The sequence below is a fragment of the Aotus nancymaae genome, unplaced genomic scaffold, assembly GCF_030222135.1.
Source record: "Aotus nancymaae isolate 86718 unplaced genomic scaffold, 86718_ANA_hifiasm-v0.15.2.pri h1tg000043l, whole genome shotgun sequence".
In the NCBI taxonomy this organism is placed as follows: Eukaryota; Metazoa; Chordata; class Mammalia; order Primates; family Aotidae; genus Aotus; species Aotus nancymaae.
In genome coordinates, this window is record NW_026988457.1 from 13,755,275 (window position 1) to 13,774,864 (window position 19,590).

The 19,590-nt window shown below is 39.5% G+C and overlaps 1 protein-coding gene across 1 annotated transcript in view; it reads right to left on the reverse strand.

Annotated features, from left to right (window-relative positions):
- VWA8 (von Willebrand factor A domain containing 8) overlaps nt 1-19,590 on the reverse strand; it is a 421,567-nt gene that overhangs the window by 72,403 nt on the left and 329,574 nt on the right. The window contains exons 38-40 of the mRNA XM_012476777.2: nt 10,317-10,425; nt 6,889-7,045; nt 98-206 (exon numbers count right to left, since the gene is read on the reverse strand). Coding sequence (XP_012332200.2) covers nt 98-206; nt 6,889-7,045; nt 10,317-10,425 — 375 coding nt within the window. The remainder of the gene's footprint in view (nt 1-97; nt 207-6,888; nt 7,046-10,316; nt 10,426-19,590) is intronic.

Below are 19,590 nucleotides of genomic sequence, written 5' to 3' on the forward strand. Positions count from 1 at the left end.
CTGGCTGATTAGGGTTCAGATAATTTTCTCCAAGACTTTAGGAATGTGTCTAGCTTTGGGCCCAGGTTCTTTTCTTGGTCTATAAGTAGAAGATTACCTGTAGATTATCCAGGATGATTCGGAGGGAGTGCACCTGTCGCCGAACAGCACCTGAAAACCTTTCATAGGTTGCAGCATCATATTCACTCATCTGGATCTCCTTTAGCCTGAAACCAGAGGAGTATAAAAAGTTAACAGCTTAAATCCCATATATATGGGTTTTCACTTTCATTCATCTCCTGCCAGAACTTTAGCAAACTCCTTGGAAACTCAGATTTATGTTGAGGAGAAAAGGCAAGAAGTGATGTCTCCAGCTACGCTTCCAGATTCAAAGGAGGTAACATCCAACAGTGTGCTAGTAAATGGTTAACAAACTAGGACAGGAAAAAAGTCCTGATTTACGGCGTTTGCTGATTTCCATAATGTAAATATTGCCACCATGATCAATTACAAGCTATGAACAGTGAATTAGAAAAAAATGTGCACAATTGGCTCTCATGAGCCAGTATGAATCGGCTCTATGGCACACCATTGCTGTATCCCAAAGCCATATTGTGATGTTCGCAGCTGATCAGTTCCTGTGGCAGATTCCTAAGAGGGCTCTCATGGGTTGCTTTTTAAGATTGAGATTATATATTTGGTTGACCAAGATAACGGCTCAAGCCTAAAGTACGTAAGTTAATGTGCTGCTATGTATCTCTGTGTGAGAGTTTTCTAAAATTGCTGACAGTGTAATTTAGACAGGACAATTGTGTTTTAACATTATTGTGGCTTTGAAATTCTATCTTCCCAGAGTTTTGACCATTTGGTTCTGCTGGCAGCTCCCATACACATCACATGCCCTGTAAGGGCTTCTCTCTCAACTTGGAGTGTCCTTCCCCTGACTTTGCCTATTAACTCCCACTTACCCTTCAAGGCTCAGGTCAATGATAGCCTCCCCCAGAAAGCCTCTGACCCCTGGGTCTCTATTCTGTACTCTTATCACACTTCATTCCTCCCTCAGTCAGAGAATTTGCTCTCCATGCTGTAACTATCTGCCTCCTGTCTCCCCATCTAGGCTCTGTGCTCCTTTAGGTAAGGGCTGAGTCTTCCTTTCTCTTTACAGTGCCTAGCATGGAACCTAACATAATGGGTGCTCAAAATAAAAAGCAATGGATGACTAAAATAAAAATACAACTCAGCATTACTTAAAATGCAGCATCTTAAACCGCCAGTAGAAAGTTCATTCAACGAGTGACCTCTCCTGGGTTTTACAGTGTTCTATCTGGAATACACTATCTTAACCAAACGTTTCTATAAATTTCTATAAATATAAAAGTTGCTGATATTAGGACAAGGAATAATAAATGTATATCTCAAAAGCCCAAGCATAACACAATCTTCTAAACTGGTGTGTGTGTGTATGTGTATGTGTGTGTGTGTGTATATGCATGCAATACTGGAGATATGAATCCTGGGTGTATAGCTGAAACTCTTATCTAATGTGTATTTTTTATCACCTTGAGCTAAAACAGAAACCTCAAATACTGAATGAGAATAAATGGTCTGTATTCCTCCCTGCCAGGTTGAGCACTGGAAAAAATCCATTCACCATGGGGCAGAGTGCTAGAAGCTTATTACAATTATATAATGCTAGGCCTAGAGTACCATAGGGCAGACTGGCATTCCTGCCCTATCACCCCACTGGATAATACCAGCTTAGGTTTCAAGATCTAGCTCAAAGGCCACATCCTTTGAAGTCTTGCATGAGCCCTTGCAAAAAACCTACCATTCCCTTTTCACGTGCCCTCTACAGACATCTACCATGAAACTCACATATTTTATTGCTTTAATAGATAGGACTGTTTCCCTTTAGTATGATGTTTTCAAATTTTTCTTTTCCATAGTAGGACATGTTTTACTCTGAGATCTTGTACACACAAATGCATGTATGTATATATGTATAACAGAACCAAAGTTTTAATGAAAAATACTTTTATTACATGATATGTACTGGATGTTTTCTATTCTATTCCTCAGGGAGAAGGACCATGTTTTATTTTTTCTATAAACTTTCAGTACCTACCACAATACCTGGCACACAGTGGCACTCAATAAGTGCTGCTGGATGGCACTTTGAAAACACTGAGTATTAAAAAGTAAATACAGACAAGGCCACTGTAATATCTGAATGGTTGAATCTTGAGGTGACATGCCAAGGTGCCTTTCTAAATCTAATTAACTCTCAGTCCTGAAGAATAGAAAGAAATATGTGTACAGGACTTGACCCCCTGACAATACCTCTTGTGTTTAGTTTCTGGCAGTCTCTGAAATCTCTGTATGAATTTTTATTAGATTAAGTTATGTCTCAAGTATCAAGGCTGACAGAAGCTGGGCACAATAAACACTGCAGAACATGCCACCTACCCCTTCATACCTAAACTGGTGTGTGTGCGTGTCAATATGCTTCTTTTCAAAGAAGGGAGATTAGCACTGATTAGAAACAAATGTAGACACAGCTGTCCTTGGGGTGGGGAGGGGATGGAGGAGAGAATATATATGTATAGCATGGTACCTAACATATAACGGGTGTTCAAAATGAATTGAAATGAATGACTGAAATAAAAATGAAATAAAAATACAACTCAGGATTATTTAAAATGCAGCATCTTAAACTAACTGTAAGTAGAAAGTTCATTTGCTGAGTGATCTCTCTTGGGTTTTACAGTGTTATATCCATAATGTGCTAATTTAATCACATATTTCTATAAATATAAAAGGTGCTGATATTAGAACAGGGAATAATGAATACATATCTCAATAGCCTAACCACAACGCACTCTTCTAAACTACTGTGTGTGTGTGTACATGTGTGTGTGCACACGCAATGTCGGAGGTATGGGTTGTAGGTGTATACATCAATACAAACATACACATACACATAGAAACACACATGTACATACATACATACATACATACATATCAAGGAAGGAGCCAGCCATTTGCTAAGCCGCCTCAAGCAGACTGGTCTATGTAGAATGATCAGAATTAGCTCCAGTTACAGGGCTACCACTGGTGCGATCACGTTGCACCCAAAAACACACCACATGCTGTTTTAATTATAAAGAAATCTGGAAACCATATTCCAGATTGTGTCGGTTTTCAGAAAGATCACCTACAAGGCATTCAAAGCTGATAAATTTTGAAAGATGATGACTGAAGCAGGGAACGTACAAAGAAAATAGGAAACTTTTACCCTCTGGATCAAATGAGGTACCCATTGCTAATACCCTCAAGCCCACAGAACTAGCTGGAAATACATCTTTCTGCTTCTTTAACCCTGATCAAAACTGCAGGGCACAGCTGCTTCACATCCTAGTAATCTATGTGGACTAACTGCATTTTGTTGGCACAGTATATTTTTAAAGGGTATATTTATTGTTACGTAAGAGTCTGGGAATTTTAGTTCTCATTTTACTTTTTCTTATAGGTCAGACTTAAATACTATAATTTTGAATCAATTATAAGGAAAACAAACATAAGCTTAGATCCACCGTGTGAGGCTGATTAGTTTTGCAAATGGTAGTGGACACAATCACCACAGCTGGTGCCCACCCTAAACGCTTTTCTAAGTGTATACATGTACCTCCCTGCTATTTCATGTGCTTTTCATTGGTGTAATGTTTCTGTTTCATTTTATGCATGTTTTATGCTTCTCTCTCTCTGTTAGTCTGCCTTAGTTAATATATTCTTGATATGTAGGGGCTGGTATCTAGCATAAAACCAGATACAAATAGATGCTATCAAAATGCTGTGTTATTGATGTCAGGAACCCACTTAGCGGCATTAGGCTCTTCAAGGCACTAGCACAGACTTTCTAGCTCATAGCTAGGACTGTCTAGTTTCAGCCAGTCTCTGAATTAAGTACTAAAGGATGATTCCATTACTTGTATGCATGTGTGTATCATTCATTCCACAAATACCATATGAAGGTTTGCCACATACCAGGTTCTGAGTGTAGGTCCTGGGGTTATGCTGGAGCACAAAACAGATAGATACCTGCCCCCCAGGAACTTACAGTCAGTGGAGAGACAATCAACTATTCACACAAATCACGTAATAGGCAAGAGTGATAAGAGTTATGGAGAAAAGTGCCATAAAAGCATTCATGGTGGGAACTGACCTCATTCTGCATATGCCTCAAGTGGCAAAACCATTGTAAAATTTGTTATTTGATGATAGCAAAGAATTTTACCTTTCTTTTTTTTTTTTTTGAGACACAGTCTTGCTCTTGTCACCTAGGCTGGAGTGCAATGGCACGATCTCAGCTCACTGCAACCTCTGCCTCTCAGGTTCAAGCGATTCTCCTGCCTCAGCCTCTCAGGTAGCTGGGATTACAGGCACCCGCCACCATGCCTGGCTAATTTTTGTATTTTTAGTAGAGATGGAGTTTCCCCATGTTGGCCAGGCTGGTCTTGAACTTCTGACCTCATCATCTGCCTGCCTCAGCCTCCCAAAGTGCTGAGATTACAGAAGTGAGCCACCGTGCCTGGCCAGAATTATTACTTTATAAAGACATAATAATGGTATTGTGGGTTTGCATTTTTTTTGTTTTTATGTTATGGAGATATACTCAGAAATATTTACAATGAAATGATAGAAGTCTTGGATTAGCTTCAAAACAAGTCAGCAGAAAAGACTAGGAGTGGAGCCAGATTTTTCTTCTTGAAGTTGGGGAGGGTGGGGTCGGGTCCACAGTGTTCATTGTATGTTCTTCTTGACTTTCATGTTTGAAAAGTTCCAAAATAAAAAGTTAAAAATTTTTCAGCAGCATTAAATGAAATATTCATCAAATGGGTTGAAAGTCCCATTTCTACATGAAAGTAGAAAGCAACAACTTTCTCTTGGTGTTTTGCTCTGCCCCGTCTTTCTCAGCATCTCTATCGTGTTTCTATTTCTTCCTCTCCTTTCTCACGCCCTTGCCCAACTCCTCTTTCAACCACTTTGTGGTATTCTCTTTTACTTCGACTGAGACTCTTCTCTGCAGCATTTACTAGAGGTGTATAGTTTCCTCATCCCTTCCCCATGCCCTCTGTTTCCTCTCTTACAGCCGCTAAATTCATTTGTGTTAAGAGCACAGATGTCCCTTGACTTCTTCCCCTGTGGGGCAACGGTCCTTAACAGAACCATGATCCTTACTCCTTTATGACAACAGGAGAAGGGGGTACGTACTTGTGCCAAGCACTGTTACCTTTCTGCCTCCCTGTGAACTATGTGTGTGCCAGAACACTCTATCTACCTGTCTACTTGGGTGAAAATTTAGACTGAACAATTACTTGGGAGGTTTTATGGGTGGCAACAACAGGGACTCATTAGTTGGGGAGGGGAGAATGACACATATCTAATTGTTTGGTTCTTTTCCTAAATTGATACTTCATAATTCATAAGAAATAAAGAGAACTTTCGTTCTAACAAGACGGTTCGCTACAATATTTTCTACCTTTTTCTGAGAAGTTTAAACACTTTCATTCCTAACATAGTTATCTGCTCTCATAATCTCCCTGGGAGAAAGGGAGAGTGAATTTTATCTCCAGAAGAGCAAATTCAGGCATAAAGAGGACAGATAAACTGTCAACAGTCACCAGGGAAGCCAGCAGAAGGGCTGAGGGCAACACTCTCGTCTCCAGCCTCAAGTGTGTTATTTACCTGCTGAAGCCTGGAGGGTCTGAGGCTGGGAGGCTTTCCTGAGGGTGTGGCGGCGGGGCCTGCGTTCTTGTCTCTATTGTCCTGTACTGTTTACTCGCAGGATGTGGAAGCACAGCATGTAATGTAATACCAGATGTTCTACGTGGGAGGAATTTCATAACTCATACACTTTAACATGCTTTTTTCTAACTGCACCCAGCTCCTTTCATGGAGCACAAAAATGTAAATCTGCTTCCCAAACTACTACTGGAATCTGAAAGGACACATTGGTGGTTCTTCAGTATTTTTCACTGATGTGGATGTCTAGGGAAACATCATGTGGATTCTTATTTTTTAAATGGCTCCAATTGGCGTGGCCCAGAACAGCTGGGGAATGTCCGAAGGCTACAGGCTCATTGGCCTAGATCAAGGCCTCTACTCACTGATGAGGCCTCCCCATCCAAACTCACTGGTCTTCCTCCCCAGCTGGTACCCTTTATCCTGAGTGGGTGAGCTGCCTCTCTCTGCCATAGACACTATGCTCATCTTGCCCTGGTGCCTCTGCTCATTTAGTTTTCCCTTTCTGAAATATTCTAGCCTTTCTCTTCCATCTCTAAAACCTAGCTGAGCTCTGGCCCCACCTCACATCAGCCCACTGAACTTGCCTTTCTCTGCTCTGCTGGAGGGGACAGCCTCTGCACCCTATGACTTTAGCATTTAACTCTGTGTGTGTGTGTGTGTGTGTGTGTGTGTTTGTGTGTGTGTGTTTCCTTGTCCTGTCTCCACCTTAATCTGCAAGATTTCTGAGGGCAGGAAGGGACCATCACATAGACTTACCTGAACTCCCTATGTGGTCTAGGAACAGACAGACATGTATGGAGTGATCTGAGCTTTAGTTTAACTTTTTTTAAGAGAAATATCTTTGTTTTTACTTGTTCATGTGCTAAATTTCTTTTACAACAGTCATATGTGATGAATAAATGTTAAGGAGCCTGAGTAGAAAGAATGGGAGATTTTGTTGATTTGGCTGTTTCAGTTGTGGGGGGGTGGGTGGCTGTGGATTTCAGTTTGAGGTCCCAGTTGCTGCATGAGGTGGAAACGCACACGAAACTAGGTTTCCCCATAGTCCACCGTGACATTTCACCACAGCAGTAGTGCTGGTCTAAATGTGATGGGAACACTGACCTCTGCTGGAAAGCTCTTTGGCCCATCTCTCTAGCAGCTCTCTTGACCTCCTCTGGAACTGCATCTTTCTCAGCCTGAGAGACCTGGTACACTGTGTGGCCCGCATCCAGCCGGTAAGGGCCTCCTTTGCCACCCAGGCCTGCCGTGTCTCTTCCCCCTGGAAAGAAAACATGGAAATTCAGATGATAAATCTGAACTTGACCACAGAACAAAAGTCAGGTCATGGTTTTAGTACAGCCTTGTGGAGGATATTAACTATACTTAACTAGTAATTAAAAAGTCAAATTACCTTTTTCTGGAAAAAGAGGTATTCTCCTGTTTAGGATGCTTTTCCTTTTTCCCATCCATTCAAATACTACCTACATGCCAAGGCTTACTCCAACTTCTATGACCTTAGCTAATGCTGCTACCTTATAAGGATTGATACTCTTGTGTACTATTTGTTATCCTTCCATATTTACTTATTTTTCTCACCAACTATATGATGGATGAGAGTTTATTTATCTTTGTACTACTGCACCTATAAAAGTGGTTCGAATACCATAGCTACTTAGTATATATTTGCTAATTAAATGAACAACTGTTCCCGTATTACCTTAGTTTTTCTTAAAATACCCAGACGGGCTATAAATTAGTTTATTTTCTGTTTTGCAAACTATAAAAATAATGCACAGACAGGCTTAATGACATATTCATGACCTCATATCACTGGCTTAGCCAAGATTAGAAGTCAATTATTACACCAACTTTGACTTTTGGTTTGAACAATATATAACAAAAAACATCACCCAATTTAGAACAGGCTTTCAACAGAAACTCAAGTTTACATAATACATATTGCATATTACACATACATATTACGTTTTATTACATAACACTGTATGAACTGTTCATATTGTAAATGCCTGTAAGGCCAGGTAAGTCATATGACAAAAAGTGATGGGGACATTAGCTAACTTAGGAAGGATTTACCTTGTCTAAATACATCCAAATTGAAATTATTTTAAAACACTATATGGACCAGAGAAAAAAACACATGTATTGGCTAGATTTGGCCTTTGAGCTATAAGCTTGTTACCCCTACTTAGGGGTAGATTAGAATATTAGTAACCAGTTTCTTTTGTTCATTCATGTATAACTTGAGAACTTAGAAGAGAATCCAATATTGGAGGGGCAGTATAGTACACTAAGGTATATTATAATACATTGGTATTGTAGAATATATTATATAGTTAAGCCAGACTGTCTGGGTTTGAATCCTGGCTCCAACCCACCAGCCATTTATCTTTGGGGAATTACTTAATTTCTCTGTGTCTCAGGCTCCTCTCTATAAAGCGGGGATACTAATATTATTTACTTCGTGGGATGGTCATGAAGTTAAAATGCTTAGAGCAGTATCTGACACATAATAAAAGCTATATAATGGACTGCTTTTACCATTATTATTAAACACCTAGTTACACAGAATTAGGCAATTTCTAGTTCTATAAAGTGGAAAATTAGAAGACTTTTAGACTTTGAGTAAATTATGTTACGTTTTTCTTTCACCATCACCACCCCTACCCCTACCTCACCACTGAGCTTTAACTGGTCTAATAAAACTAAAACCAAGAACTCAATATGAACTGCTTTCCTTATGAAAGTCCAGGTAGGTCATTTCCTTTTGGGAAATACCTTGAGAACTACCTATTAATTACACTACTTTAATCTTTTGATTGGAACATATTTCACTTTTATTTAGAAATGGGTGGTGGAAAATTCCTTCTGGGATGTGTGTGATTCCCTCCTTCTACTCATGGTCAGCTGACATGCAGAGGAGCACAGTAACTGGACAGTGACAATCAGCTACAGGAGGAAAAGCTGTTTCTGAGATCTGACTCCTTTCCTACAGGAGGATATCCTGAGTATGGGTGGATCATGAATTTGAGCTGAAAGCTTCCTAGGTGCTGAGACGTTACCATTCTGGTGAAAGGGAGAAAGTGGTGAAACCGTCAGAGGCTGGTGTGAGTGACTGGCCACATGAGTCACAGGGCCCAGGGGAAAGTCTCGCTGGAGTGAAGCAGGAGGTGCTCTTCATGATCTCCACTTCCCAGAGCCTTTCATTTGTATTATTTAAATGAAAATGCTTGCCAGAGGTTCTCAGACTGCAGGGCATAGTCTTAAAGCTAGCTCTGGACATTCCAAACCAGTTCAGAAGATAATGGGGAGGATGGGCAAGGGAGGGGCATTGATGAAGGAAAGGGAATCAGATGACTTGTTGGGCCAGAGCTCAGTTCAATGTCAAGAATTTTGAGGGAAAAGAATGGCAGAGAGAAAAAGAGAAATTGAAGCCAAGGAGCCTTGATCAATCGCAAACTAAAAGGCCAGGTGAAACAAATGTAGCCTCAGTCTGGACAGATATGTGAACTAGTAAATTCAAGTTGGGTAGCAAGTAAGAACTTTTCCCCCACAGTAGTCCACTGCTGGGAAACTACATCTGGCCAGCTCGTTCCACAATGCATTCCATGTGGATTAAATCTTGTTGGCTTGACACTAACTTCCAGATCAAAGGACACTTCTAAAAATAGCCTTACTTTAAAGCTGATGCTTGATGAATAAACAGAGTAGGCAAGAAGTCCACAGGCCTATTTGATAGCACATTGTCTCCACAGAGAAACCCATTTCCTCCCAAGGCTGTCAAGGCCAAGAGGCACAGACCATCCTAAGGAAGGTGAAGTACAGAGCTCCTGCCAGCACTCCTCACAGTGAGATAAGCTCAGACAGTGCGCACACAGTCTGGCCCTATTCCTGTGGCCTTGCAGATGTGTCTGCTCCAGCTGCCACAGAGGAAAAAGGAAGACGGCAGTCCTGGGAACAATACCCTAGATGGGAAGCCAAGAGGAAGGAGTCGGCCACAGCCCTCGGTTTAGACTGCAACCAGCCTTATCTTAACATCTTGCATCCTCAACATACTTCTAAGACGTGGAAGACAAGGACCATTTCTTTTCAAAGTCAGTTGCTCAAGAATTTGTGGCAGATTTATGGCATGATCCCAGGGTCATGGAATTTAATAGAAGAAATTAACACTTTAGTGAAAATATTCTTCATGCCAGGCATTGTGCTCAGTGCTTAACAATCATAATCTCATTTAATCCTCACCAAAACTTGAGGTATTTCATACTATTCCCCTTTAGCTGATGAATCAATTCTGGGAGGGTCAGCATGTTCTTAGGTCACAGGGTGGCAGAGCCTGTGGGACTCCAAATGCCAGGCTCTTCGCATGCCTTGATGTCATGCTGGGGCAGAGGGCAAGACGACAATCCAACTGAGTAATGAGGGAGGGTGGGAAGGAAAGCCAGTCTCTGAGTCTTCTCAGGGGCAGTGTGCTGGCCTAATGTGCTTGGGAAACCTCGGGAAGGCTGACTCGGGAGAACGCCTGTGCCACCAACCTGTTCCACCAGCCCAAGTGTTGCCGCCCACGTGAGGCATGTTGTCTGGGTCCTCCTTCCCGTGTTTGGGGGAGCTTACATCTTCACCACTGTCTCTGTTGATTGTTATCTAAAAATGAAGAATTGAGACATTTTTACTATCCTGTGACAAACACCAGGAACTGCTTAACAGAAAAAAAAATTATTTTCTCCTAAGTCCTTAAGGTATCACATAACCTCACGCCACTGGATTTGATAAGTGCTGTGAGTATTTACAAAAATTCCATCAGATAGATTCCAACATCCATCTAGTTGGGAAGGAGAAGAATTAAGTTTTTTAAAAACTCTTAAAAAAGAAAAGAAAAGGAGCTGGACTGCATTATAGCTACAGAAATTTTGTGGTGCAAAACAAGCTGGAGCATTTATACAGGGCATGAGACCTACCAGATGCAGGAAAAATGGATCTCACTGGAAAGGGATATTTTTGCCAGTAGTTTAAAAGGATCACCACCTAGCTGATCCAGCTGAGGCAGTATACACACAATTACCCATTCCATTTTCAAAGAAATCCCGTTACTCTGAAAAATGCCATTTTACACACAACATATGGAAAAGAAAAACAAAAAGTAATGTATGTATGCCTCAGTGATAGATTTATGTTATATACTAAAAACTGCTTATTAATTTTTTGGGCCCACTTCAATTTTTATTATGGTAATTTTGTAGCTTTCTTAATTCGTCTTTATTTTAAAACTGGATTTATGATTCCTGCAATTCAAACAGAATAAGTAGCACTGTAGCCTTCCTCTGTGAGAGCCTGAAGTTCATTGGTTCCTATGTCATTCAGTACAGTATCACCAAAAGGAGTGATAACCACACAGAAATTTCAATCCTAGTCGTCAGTTCAGTAGATACTACTCTATAATAAAAAGAAATCAAAGCATTTACATTTCATGCACACTATGAGCCTGCTCTCAGCTGTAATGATTTTCGGAGAAGACAAGAGCAAATTCTCATTCATTTGTTCAAATAAGAATTACAGAAAATGTACTGATGGAACATTCTGTGAGGTACCACCGGGTGTACAAAGCCATGGAGAATTGGTTCCTGACCTCAAACTGCTTACAGTGGAACAAGACAGCTGACAAATAAATGGGTCCGAAGTCAGTCTTTAGAGTTAACTGTTCCATGTTGGTACATGGCTTTTTCATTCTTGATGTTGGGATTAATGAAGGTAATACATGAAGGTAGGTAATTTGAGGTCTTTGCAAATAAAATGGCCATTAAGAATAAAATCAACATAACTTCTCTTGTCTTACGTCCAGGTTGTCTCATTATCGTATAATTGTACCTGGTTTTGATGAAAACCATATCTTGATTATTTATTTATTAATTTTTTTTACCAGATTTGAAATCATTGAATCAGTCACAGCACATCAAGGCTGAGTGTAATGGTGAAATAATTTAGTTTAACCCCCTTAGCTTCTGATGCAAAAGTGAAAGCCCAAATATCTTACTTGACTTGCCAAAGTTTACCAGCAAGTTAGCAAATAGCTTCCACCAGAAATCAATTCTAAGTATCATTACTTAGTTAAACTTTGGCAAGTCAAGTAAGACATTTGGACCTTCACTTTTGCATCAGAAATTAAGGGGGTTAAACTAAATTATTTCACCATTACATTACTGGTAAACAAAAAAAAAAGGTGATCAAGATAGGGTTTTCATCAAAACCAGGTACAATTATACAATAATGAGACAACTGACAGCCTCTCACTTACAATGGTTTGACTTATAATTTTTCAACTTTACAATGGGATGAAAGCAATACACACATTCAGTAGCAATCATGCTTCAATTACCCATCCAACCATTTTGCTTTTCACTTTTAGTATAATATTTAATAAGTTACATGAGATACTCAATACTTAATTACAAAATAGGCTTGATGTTAGATGATGTTGTTCAACTGTAGGCTAATATAAGTGTTCTGAGCATGTTTAAGGTAGGCTAGGCCTTAACCAGATCTACCAAACAATGATGTTTGGTAGATCTGGTGTATTAAGTACATTTGCAGCTTACCATATTTCTAACTTATGATGGGTTTATTGGGATGTAAGCCCACTGTAAGTCAAGGAGCATCTGCAGCTTGTTTATAAGCATTAAGACTCTTCTATAGGCCAATTCTAAAAGAGAAGTTCCAAAAATAGCCTAAGCAAGTAGAAGAACCATTCTGAACACCATTCCTCACTTTGGGAGGCATGTGTGTGTACTCTGGTACACTGTTTATAAATAAATTTTAAAAAACCAGAAGAGGTATAAAAGGCAAATTCCTATGTGTCTACTAACTTTACATTCATCAAATATTATTTATCTCCCTAAGATATTTCACACAATCCAGTTATTCTGCTGTAGAAGAACAGCCTTTTAAGAGTAAGTGCAAATGAAGGCACAAGGTAGAAGAAAACGCCCCTCAAATAGCCTCCCTCAGCTACCTTCAAAATTATGCTTTTGAAGTTGCAAAGAAACCTATAATGGCCATCAGGGAAGAGAAGACAGGTGATAAAATTTCTGGGCAGAAAGGCGCTGGCATGTTCTTTGCCACCTGTGTGTCTTGCCAGGCCATCTGCTGGGAAATGGGGCTGCTCACGTTGTCAACACGAGGCAGTTCCACACCAACCCCAAATGGGAGCCCAGAGATGTTTCAAAATCGACAAATTCTTGACAAAAACAAACATCAGCCAAAACCTGACATGTTGCAGGGAGATGCACACCATGCAATTCCAGGGATGTTTAATTAAAAGCAAGGTATTTAGAGAGCTTATCTAATTTTGTGTCATTTTATGAATGCCACTCACTCACAGGAATATATTTCTTTAGGTGGATGGGAGTAGTACATATGTTAAGAAATTTTCAAAGCCCTTTTAGGACATTTCTTACATCAATTGACAATGATTCATGAAAGATGCAAGTCAGGAATTCCAGGATAGTCCAACCCAGGACAGAAAGAAACTGGAACATATACTAAGTGAGGCTTATCATTTGAGGAATTTTGTTTTCTGGGGACAGCCATGTGCTGGAAAACCACTGGCCATTCAGAAAGTTGATAAGCTGCTGTTTGCTTTCATGTATGTGTTGAAAAGCAGTTGGAATGTACTTCCTTTGAGATCTGGTTTCATCTAGAAAAAGCTCAAATAAGTAATTCCAATTACTGAATAAAACACTACTGAATTCACTTAAAGGGATCAAAATTTTCCCCCAAAAAGAAAATACCATGGCTGTTTATAACTTTTGATGCAATCCGACACACACGATGAAACCCCTGATGTGTTTCTCACAGCTGACACAATCTGTTTTCTTTTCTTTCTCTTTTTTTTTTGACATGAAGTTTCACTCTTGTTGCCCAGGCTGGAGTGCAATGGCGCAATCTCGGCTCACTGCAACCTCTGCCTCCCGGGTTCAAGTGACTCTTCTGCCTCAGCCTCCCGAGTAGCTGGGACCACAGTCATGTGACACCATGCCCAGCTAATTTTGTATTTTTAGTACAGATGGGGATTCTCCATGTTGGTCAGCCTAGTCTCGAATTCCCAACCTCAGGTGATCTGCCCGCCTTGGCCTCCCAAAGTGCTGGGATTACAGGTGTGAGCCACTGCACCCAGCCACAATCTGCTTTCTTTTAGTTAAGTGTGCTATAATTGCAAGAATCATTATCCTCTTACATGTGAATTAAAACGGAAAAAGCATGGATCTTGTAAATTACAACTCATAAAAATGTTCCGGAATAAAGCCAGTACAGAGAAAGGACATGACTCACTGAAGCCCTGTAATTCTGGGCAAGGACCATATATTTTAGGCTCCTCCTTGAGTTCATGACATTTAAAAACCATCAATAAAATGATATAAATAGCCAGAAGATAATCCTGGAAGAAAAGTGAGCTTTTGGAGGTATGACTGGATGACACAGCTGGAGACTAGGTGTGGCAAAGCAGACATTTCTAGTTGCCTATTTCATGTTAATTCCCTCTTTCTTTCTTTTAAACATAAGTCAGATATATTATGGTTGGCTGAAATTAAGCACAGTATTCCTATTCTCTTTTGCCAGTGACTGGTTTAGGGGAAGCCACGTGGCCTGATACGTGAGAGAAAGTCTGCCAGGAGGCTTCTAGGAAGCCTTCCTAGGTAAAAGAAGAGACGGTTGTGAGAAGAGCTTCTCACTGTCCTGTATGCACAGTTCTGCTATCCCCTCCAACACACACACACACACATACACACACACACATTTCCTGCCTTGGGACACAGCTGAGTGAGAATGTGATGCATAGAGCTGTAGTATCCACATGGTGACCATGTGTTAACCAGAGGATGGCAGATTGGAAGGCTGGAAGAGTCTATGCCCCAGTGACATTGCTGAGCTGCTGAACCAGCCCTGGAGTCACTTGCCTTTAATCTTCTACATAAGTAAATAATACATGTCCTTACAGTTAAGCCACTGTTATTTGGGTTTTCTACTACTTGGAGTCCATTGCATGCTAACTAACTGATTTATGTATTAAGGGATGAATGAGAGGCAGCAGGGCAGAAGCTACTGTCTTGATCTTTCTGAGGATGTCCTACTTCTAACAAGAAGACATGCTTTGATTTTTCTGACATTAAAAATTACCATAACAACATCAGCACAGAAATCCCAATTATTACAGTTGTCTACTATCTTCTTGATTGATTAGCAGGCAACTGAATAGATTCATTCACTCACACTCTTATGAAAACATTCCTGTGTTTGTGTGTGGTGCATCTAGTACTCAGGTGGGATACAGAGATTCCTGACACAGGAACTTTGCTTCTAGGAGGATAGTGTGTAAAGGGGAACGAAGTCACAGCACAGGATGATACACGCCATGGTAAGGTTCTGAATGTATCTGCCTTAAAAAAACTGTCTGAGGTTATTGTACCCATAGGTTAGAAATTTCTTTCATAGGAATAAAATGATTGATAGATGGCTAGCTGGATTAATAAAGAAATAAGAAGATCCAAATAAACAAAATCAGAAATGACAAAGGTGACATTACCACCAACCCCAGAGAAATTTAAAAAGCCTTCAGAGACTATTATGAACACCTCTCTGCACACAAACTAGAAAACCTAGAAGAAATGGATAAATTCTTAGAAACATACAACCACACAAGATTGAACCAGGAAGAAACTGAATACCTGAACAGACCAATAACATGTTCCAAAATTGAATCAGTAATAAAAAACCTAGCAACTAGAAAAAGCCCTGGACCATAAGGATTCACAGCTGAATTCTGCCAAATGTGTAAAGAAGAGCTGAAACCAATCTTACTAAAATGATTCCAAAAAACATCTAGGAGAAGGGACTTCTCCCTAACTCGATCTATGTGGCTAGCATCATTCTGATATCAAAACCTGGCAGAGAGACAACAAAAAAAAGAAAACTTCAGGCCAATATCCCTGATGAACATAGATGCAAAAATTCTCAACAAAATACTAGCAAATTGAATCCAGCAGCACAACAAAAAGCAAATCTATCATAATTGAGTAGGCTTTAATCTTGGGATGCAAGGCTGGTTCAACATATACAAATCAATAAATATGATTCATCACATAAACAAAACTAAAAACAAAAACTACACGATCATCTCAGTTGATGCAGGAAAGGCTTTTGATAAAATTCAACATTGCTTCATGTTAAAACCCTCAACAATCTAGGCATTGAAGAAACACACCTCAAAATAATAAGAGCCATCTATGACAAACCCATAGTCAATATCATACAGAATGGGCAAAGGCTGAAAGTATTATCTTTGAGAATTGAAATCCTTGTCTTCAAGGATGAAAGTATTATCTTTGAGAATTGAATCCTTGTCTTCAGGGATGCCCTCTCATTACTCCCATTCAACATAGCACTGAAACTCCTAGCCAGAGCAATTAGGCAAGATAAACAAGTAAAAGGCATCCAAATAGGAAGCCAGAAAGCCAAACATCTCTCTTCTACACTCAGACAATCCTGTCATCTCTGCCCAAAGGCTCTTAAAACTGCTAAACAACTTCAGTAAAGTTTCAGCATACAAAATCAAGGTACAAAAATCAGTAGCATTTCTATGTGTCAATAATGTCCAAGCTGACAGCCAAATCAAGAATGCAATCCCATCCACAATAGCCACAAAAAGAGTAAAATACCTGGGAATATCATTAACCAGGGAGGTGAAAGTTCTCTACAACGAGAATTACAAACACTGCTAAAGATGACACAAACACACACAAGTCAAACATTCATAAATCAGAGATGATACAAACAAATGGAAAAACATTCCATGCTAATGGGTAGGAAGACTCAATATTGTTAAAATGGCTATGTTGCCCAAAGTAATTTATAGAATCAATGCTCTTCCTATTAAACTACCAATGTCATTTTTTCACAGAATTAGAAAAAGCCATTTTAAAATTCATAAGGAACCAAAAAAAGAGTCAAATAGCCAAAACAATCCTAAGCAAAAAGACAAACCCATAGGGACCACATTACCTGACTTCAAACTATAGTACTAGCCTATAGCAACCAAAACAGCAGGGCATTGGTATAAAAACAGACACATAGATTAATGAAACATGTTACAGAACCCCGAAGTAAAGCTGCACACCTACAACCATCAATCTTTGATAATGTCAACCGTAACAAGAAATGGGGAAGGGATTCCCTGTTCAATAAATCGTGCTGGAATAACTGGCTAGTCATACGCAGAAGATTGAAACTGGATCCCTATCTTTCACCACATACAAAAATCAACTCAAGATAGATCAAAGATTTAAACATAAAACCTAAAACTATAAATACCCTAGACGAAAACCTAGGAAATGCCATTCTGGACATAGGGCTTGGCAAAGATTTCATGATGAGGACTTCAAAAGCAATTGCAATAAAAACAAAACTTGATAAGTGGAACCTAATTAAACTAAAGAGTTTCTGCACAGCAAAAGAAACTATTAACAGGATAAAGAGATAACCTAAGGAATGGCAGAAAATATTTATAAACTATGTGTCCAACAAAGGTCTAATATCCAGAATCTATAAGGAACTTAAATGAATCAACAAGCAAAATAAACAAACAACCCCATTAGAAAATGGGCAAAGGACATGAAGAGACACTTATCAAAAGAAGACATACACATGGCCAAAAACAGATGAAGAAATGTTCTATGTCACTAATCATTAGAGAAATGCAAATCAAAACCACAGTGAGATACCATCGCACACCAGTCAGAATGGCCATTTTTATAAAGTGAAAAAAATGGCCTTTAAGCCCCTATGCTCAGGCCTGCTCGCAGACTGTGGAGTGTCCTTTCATTTTCAATAAAACCCTTCATTTTTTCCTTGCTTTGTTTGTGTGTTTTGTCTAATTCTTTGTTCAAGACACCAAGAACTTAGACACCCTCCACTGTTAACATATTTAGTGAGCCAGCCAGGAGAAAGAGTCAAGCAGGTTCACTATGGCCACTCAGGGAGAGAGAACCCAGAAGCCTGGTATGCAGGTAAAAGGGTAAATAAAACTTTTCATGGTTTGAATCTCCTGGAAACATCAGAGAAAGACTGTCCTTGCCATCCACACTATAACAAAACTTTGGGACCTTGAACTTTGGGTTCGTGGTCTCACAACTAAGAAGAATCCCTCTGCACTTCTGGAACTATGCACCCATGGGAACCCTTGAGACACGATCAAGCTTCAGATGATCATGCAACAAAGGTTACAGCCAGTTCCAGGTGAAGACACCACTTCTGGCCATCAAGAAACTACCCTGGCTCCACTTGACAGAGTAGGGCAAGAGTTCTGTGATCCCCAATAGGTAAAGACTACTCTCCAAGTCAGCAGGAAGCAGTTACAGAAAAAAAGACCATCAGTCCCTCTGTCTCTCATAAAGATTTATGAAGATCACATCTTTAAGTGGGGAGATGAGGCAGGAAAATGGAGTCTGGAAGCAGGGAACATAAGGCCGATTCACACTTCAGCTATAACAGCAAATGCCGTCTCCAAAGGGCATATATCAAGTAAACGACTTTGTAACTTTACTTCATTCTCTTTATTTACATAGGGTGTACCCTAAGTAGAGGGTATTTAAACTCACAAAAACTCTGTAACAGGGCCTTTGATCCCCTATGCTCAGGCCCACACTGGGGAGTGCACTTTCATTTTCAATAAAACCTTTCATTCCTTCAAAAAAAAAAAACAAAAACAAAAACAAAATAAAAAGTCAAAAGATAACAGATGCCAGAGAGGTAACAGAGAAAACGGAACACTAATACACTGCCTGTGGCAATGTAAATTGGTTCAGCCACCATGGAAAGCAGTTTGGAGATTTCTCAAATATCTTAAGACAGAACTACTTACCATTCGATCCAGCAATGCCATTATTGGGTATATATCCAAAGGAATATAAATTGTTCATTTGTGTGAACAATTTATATATATTCACATTTATAAAGTACATATACATAAATTATGCACATAAATTTATATACATTTATAATGTGCATGTATGTTCATTGTAGCACTTTCCACAATAGCAAAGACATGAAGTCAACCAGGGCGCCCCATCAACAGTGGACTGGATAAAGAAAATGTGGCACATGTACAATCTGGAATACAATGCAGCCATAAAGAAGAATACAATTATATCCTTTGCAGCAACATGGATGCAGCTAGAGGCCATTATCCTAAGCAAATTAATGCAGGAACAGAAAGTCAAACAGTGTGTGTTCTCACTTATAAGTGGGAGCTAAACACTGAGTACACATGGACACAAAAAAGAAGACAACAAACACCAGGGCCTACTTGAGGGTGGAGGTTAGCAGGTGAAGATTGAAAAACTACCTACTATGATCACTACCTGGGTGACAAAATCATTTGTACAACAAATCCCGGTGACATACAACTTACCCATGTAATAAACTGGCACACGTACCTACTGAACCGAAAATAAAAGTTGGAAGGAAAAACAAATAAAGAGCTAATTTGTACTGTATTCTAAAAATCAGAGGGAACAGAAAAGCTTAATTATAAGTGGCCAGTTTTTCAGCTCTATATTCTTATGCTTGTTATGAGATCAATACAAATTATTTCCTGATTTTTCTAGTTCTAGACATGCCAAGAAAACAACTGCCCTAAACTGGTATGCTAACATTAATAAATCATAATTATGTTCTCAATACTGTAATAAAAGTATACAGTAGCCAGAAAAAAAGAAATTTCTTTTATAGATATAGGTACAATGAAATCACGTAATATTG